The sequence below is a fragment of the Rhopalosiphum padi genome, chromosome 2, assembly GCF_020882245.1.
Source record: "Rhopalosiphum padi isolate XX-2018 chromosome 2, ASM2088224v1, whole genome shotgun sequence".
NCBI lineage: Eukaryota > Metazoa > Arthropoda > Insecta > Hemiptera > Aphididae > Rhopalosiphum > Rhopalosiphum padi.
In genome coordinates, this window is record NC_083598.1 from 42,219,947 (window position 1) to 42,226,296 (window position 6,350).

Genomic DNA, 6,350 nt, shown 5'->3' on the forward strand with positions numbered 1-6,350 from the left:
TTGCCCACCAACCGCAATAAAAAATTTCTCCCTGAACACCTCTCAAAACTGCTTGTTGAAAAACGCCGAGCTAGAAACCGATGGCACCATACCCACCTCCCCAGTGACAAAAGTCGCTATAACAATCTTGCGTGCTCCCTCAAAAACCTTTTACGCATTCACAACACGGAAAATTACCAACGATATTTACACTCTCTATCTAACTCAAACAATTCTATTTGGAAAGCTACTAAAAAAATCCTAAATAAAAAAAATGTAATACCACCAATTAGATATCCTGACAGATCCTTCGCTAAGACCAACTTAGAAAAATCAAACCTGTTTGCCTCTCTTCTAGAAAATAATTTCTCTCCTCACCCCGACGTCAACAACATCGACTACACATCCTTCATTGAAAAATCTCTAACCAATTGTCTTCCTATGTCCTTACCCACTAAACATACCTCCCCCAGCGAAATTCAATATATTATCAGTAAATTATCAAACAAAAAATCCCCAGGTCACGACCTCATAACAAATCGAATTATAAAACATTTGCCCAAAAAAGCCATTCTTCTCTTAACCTTCATCTTCAACTCAATTCTTCGTCTCTCCCACATTCCTCGTTCTTGGAAACACTCCATAATTATTCTAATTTCAAAACCTGATAAACCTCCTGACCTGCCTTCCTCATACCGTCCTATCAGCCTCTTACCTTCATTCTCAAAAATTCTAGAAAAGATTATACTAAAGCGATTAAACCCTATATTAGCAAGCCATAATATAATCCCCCACACTCAATTCGGTTTCAAAAATAAACATTCGTCTATCCATCAAGTTCACAGACTAATCGACATAATTGCACAAACTCTCGAAAACAAACAGTACTCCACTGGCGTCTTTCTCGACGTAGCTCAGGCGTTCGATCGCGTTTGGCACGAAGGCCTACTATATAAAATTCGTTTTCTACCAGCCCCCCTGTTTTTAATTATGAAATCTTTCCTTCATAACCGGTCCTTTGTCGTTCGCTGCGAGGACGAACTCTCACAAATCCACTACATAAAAGCAGGCGTCCCCCAGGGAAGTATTCTAGCACCTACTCTTTACAATATATTTACCTCCGACATTCCTCACTTCGAGAACACCACTCTTGCTACTTTCGCAGATGACATAGGCATAATATCAACTAATGTTGACCTAACCATAGCATCTGATAATCTTCAATCCCATCTCAACGAACTACAAAACTGGTTCAACTTGTGGAGAATCAAAATAAATCCAAATAAATCTACCCACATAACCTTTACTCTACGTCCAGACCATAGTCCCCCCATGACTATCAACAATGACACGATTCCCAAAGCACAAGCCACCCGTTACCTAGGAGTCCACCTCAACAGTAAACTTACTTGGGCAGTTCACATAAAAACAAAAAGGAAATCACTCAACTTTAAACTCCACAAAATGAAACACCTTCTTAGATCAAATCTCCCACTCAACACAAAACTCCTAATCTATAAACAAATTCTCCGCCCCTCAATGACTTAATACAGCTATGGGGTACCTCCAAAAAATCCAACATTCAAAAATTCCAATCCTTCCAATCAATTTATCTTCGTCTCCTCACAAACGCACCCTGGTACGTCAGCAACCTCTCACTCCACTCTGACCTTAATATCCCATACATAAGCACCTTAGCCTCCCATTACTATAAATTATTTCACAAAAACACATTAAACCACCCTAATCCACTCATTTCCAATCTCTCATCCGCCACTCTCCCAGATAACCCTTCACGTCGTCTAAAGCGAAATTGGCCCAGGGACCTCCTCAACCAATAAAAATAAAAATAAAAAAAAAAAAAAAAAACATAAATAAAAGTCTAGAATTGAAGTAGTGTTGTTTGGACACTCCCTTCCATCAAGCCGTCCAGTTTTGTATAAAATAAATCAACCATATTACTTATTGTATAGTTAATACAGATTGTATATATTCTTTTTCTAATAAAAAAAAAAAAACTTATATAGCTGTTGCCTGCAGTTAGTTGGCTGCTTGTAAATCGCAAGTTCCTACCTATGTGTTTATTTATATGTTTCAAACTTTTATCTACATTCAGGGGCGCAGACTTCTCTTCCAATGATTATTGTTTTGTTTTTATATATTTTAAAGCTTCCTTAACATTGTCATTTAAATGCATTTTTAATAATACCTTATACCTATATAGACATATAGTACACATTTTTGATATTAAAAATAATAGATATCAGTAATTTAAATTACAGCACCTAATAAATATTATAATATTTAACAAAATATTTCGTAGTCTGAGAGAAAATAATATTAATTATTAATGGACAATGTCATGTTAGAAACGTATTATTTCTTAATTTGTCTACGAGTTACTCACGGAACGTGAAACGCTAATACGTAATAACTAAAAGTGTAGGACTTAGGTAATATGTATAGTTATTATTTTTAGGTTATCTATGTTACTAGTAATTATATATTAATAAACATCTACGTGTATTGTAAATATATATTTAGATGTTGTTAAAATAAATGAGCACCAAATTTTAACATCGTACCTTTTTAGTATATTAATAAACGTTTACGTGTATTGTAAATATATATTTTGATGTTGTTAAAATAAATAAGCATCAAATTTTAACATCGTACCTTTTTAGTATATTAATAAACGTCTACGTGTATTGTAAATATATACTTAGCTGTTGTTAAAATAAATAAGCACCAAATTTTAACATCGTACCTTTTTAGTATATTAATAAACGTTTACGTGTATTGTAAATATATATTTTGATGTTGTTAAAATAAATAAGCATCAAATTTTAACATCGCACCTTTTTAGAAAATAATAATAGGTATCAATTCTTTTTTCGAAACTTAATATATTATATGCTTGTATTTTGCAGTTCTCTCGTCAATAACTATGATTTCTTATAAAGTTTTAATAATATTGTCAGTGACAGTGATATTAATTATAAACTTTAGTGATGCTGTCAATAAAGGTAACAACTAACAATGATTATTAATTTTATATTTAAATTAGAATATGAAATTTAAATAAAGTGTTATTAATACTTTTATATTTTACAAATTTTAACTGGTGTCTGGTCTTATACTCTTTTTATAAAATACAATGACATGTTGTAACAAAATAATCAATAATGAATCGTAAATTGTAATGGCTATTATGAACTATTAATATAATATGATGTATACATAATTAAATTTAAAAAAATTAATTTATTAGGAAAACAAAGTAAGTATATAGATAATAAATAGTAAATTATACAGGTTAAAAATAATATATATATATATATATATATATATTTACTTTAATCACTCTGCATAAAAAAAAAACATTTTTCAAAGGCAGAACGCAGAAAGGACTTATTTATACTTCCCTAATAATATTCTAAGACAATTGGTATATTAATTTATAAATTTGCATAGGTACATACTATAATTTTAACTTATTATATTATATAAAGGTAAAAAAATAAGTATTAAGAATAATTATTTATTTTTCCCACATTGTATAACAGCTATTTTAGCCTATAATATGTGTATAAGTACATCTTGTAAATTTAAAAATCAGTAACAATAAATCGTAAAAATGTCTATTAAAGTACAATAGTTTAATAAAAAAAAAAATATGTAATTTTCAATATATATAATATCTACGAATCAATATTTCGATAGGTGCATTTCTTATTTTTAACACATGGTTTTTTAAAACTCAATTTTATTGAATTTTTCTTTTATATTTTTAAAGAAAAAATATTCTTGATTATGTACAAATCAGAGTGAAATACTAAGTTCACTTTATATACTTCACAATATATATGTAACTATGCTAAAATTCAGACATTATATCTAACATATAGAGACAGAGGGCGCTCGTTGGTCAAATCGTTGGCTAGATAGCGACGAAGGTAACAAATAACAATGATTTTATTATTTTATATTAAAATTAAAATAAAAAATATTAATTAACACTAATTTTAATGTAATGTATATAATTTATTTATTAAATTTTAAATTTTATACTGACCTTATACTTTAATTATAAATTACAATGATATATTGCTACAAAGAAAATCAATAAATAATCGTAATGGCTAATATGAACATCTATGTCTATTGTTTAATTTTATAATTAAATTAAAATATGATATTTAAATAAAGTGATATTAATATTTTTATATTTTACATACTTACTTCAGTAACTTATTATTAAACGTTAAGATTTTAACTGGTCTTATACTCTTTTTATAAAATACAATGACATATTGTAACAAAATAATCAATAATCAATCGTAATGGCTATTATGAACTTCTTATAATATAATGTGTACATAATTAAATTTAACAAATTTTATTTTATTAGAATATGAAAGTAAGTATATAGATAATAAATATTAAATTATACAGGTAAAGTATTATAATACAAATGGATTCCGCCAAATGTGGGCACCGGTTAATACGGGCATCCGCTTAATATGGGCAAAATGGTCTGGTCTCAATATATATGTATATTAAAAAACACCGAGTAATATGGGCACTCAATTCGGTTTATGTGGACAATTTTTTAATTATTTTATCATAATGTTAGAATACACACTTATGTATTTAAAAACGACTAATTTACATATTATAATTCTAACTTGTTGTATTAAATAAAGGTAAAAAAAATTCGAAGTTTGTGTGATCAGAATAATAATTTATTTTTTCCATATCATATAACAGCTATAGCCTATAATATAGGCCCTATATTATGAGTATAATTAGGTACATCTTGTAAATTTAAAAATCAGTAACGATAAACCGTAAAAATGTTTATTAAAGTGCAATAGTTTAATAAAAAAAATATCTTTATTTTTCAACATATATAATATCTACGAATCAATATTTCGATAGTAAAATTTCTTATATTTAACACATGTTATTTTTTAAAACAATTGTTCAATTAAAGAATGTTTTCAATACAATTTGAATTTTTTAACAAAAACAAGTACCGGCATATCATTAAATGATACGCTAATGAATGGTCCAAAACTACAGCCTGATCTGTTAGAAATCGTAATTCGATTTAGAACACATAGATATGCGTTTTCGGTCGATATAAAAAAAATGTATCGACAAGTATTAATACACAAGGAAGATCGCGATTATCAACGCATAATGTGGAGATCCGATCCAAATAATGAAATTAAAATTTATAAATTATGCACAGTTACGTACGGTTTAGCACCTGCAGGATTTTTGGCAGTAAGTTGTGTTAACCGCGTTGCTGAAGACACCGCAAACGTAAAACTAAAAGAAATTATAAAAAACGATTTCTGTGTTGACGATTGTCTTACCGGAGCGGATACATTGACGGAAGCAATACAATTACGTAATGAACTAATTTCAGTTATGCATAAGGCAGGATTTGAATTATCTAAATGGACAGCAAATCATAAGAATCTAATCCCGGACACAAATGAAAACGAAGCATCGGCTGTATCAATGGATAAAGAGAGTGTGAAGACGTTGGGCTTATATTGGGAACCAAACAGTGATTATTACACCTACGTCGTTCAAACTCCGAAAACAAACATTAAGGTAACCAAAAGAGACATTATTGCTGGAATAGCAACACTATTCGATCCATTAGGTTTAGTAGGTCCAGTAATATTAGTGGGCAAAATATTATTACAAGATTTATGGCGTGAAAAAATAGGACGGGACAGTCAAATTCCACCACACATGCAATTGGTGTGGGAAGGTTATATCAGTTGCTTAAATGAGCTCAATTAATTTAATATACCACGTTGGCTTGGATCTGATAATGATAAACAAATCGAAATACACGGGTTTGCAGATGCGTCCATGAAAGCGTACGGCGCCTGTATAGGTATATATGCGTACGTCAGATAAAGACGGTAATATCACATGTCAATTAGTGTGTGCCAAATCTCGTATTACGCCAATAAAGGTAATTTCTATTCCTAGATTAGAACTGTGCGCGGCGCTACTCTTATCACGTTTAATGTCCACAATTATACCAGCACTTAACATAAGTGTGTCTAAAATATATTTTTGGACAGATTCTACTGTCACTTTGGCCTGGCTAGCAGCAGATTCCGGCAAGTGGAAAACATTTGTTGCAAATCGCGTCAGTGAAATCCACACTTTAACTAATAGATTGGAGTGGGGACATGTAAAATCGAACGACAATCCAGCTGACGTATTGTCACGAGGGTGTACGCCAAACGAATTAAAAAACAATACGCTTTGGTGGCACGGTCCGGTATGGTTAAAGAATAATGAATTTAAATGCTCAACAGCATACACCGAAGATTACG

The 6,350-nt window shown here is 30.2% G+C and overlaps 1 protein-coding gene across 1 annotated transcript; it reads left to right on the plus strand.

Annotated features, from left to right (window-relative positions):
• The first annotated feature begins 5,043 nt into the window (after positions 1 to 5,043).
• On the plus strand, positions 5,044 to 5,802 carry LOC132918963 (uncharacterized). Its single transcript, XM_060980319.1, has one exon. It carries the CDS (start codon positions 5,044 to 5,046, stop codon positions 5,800 to 5,802), a length of 759 nt encoding a protein of 252 aa, XP_060836302.1.
• Positions 5,803 to 6,350: the final 548 nt, after the last annotated feature.

What these genes read in the sequence shown, in the direction of transcription:
- LOC132918963 (XM_060980319.1), top strand. Translation starts at nt 5,044, where the DNA reads ATGAATGGTCCAAAACTACAGCCTGATCTGTTAGAAATCGTAATTCGA.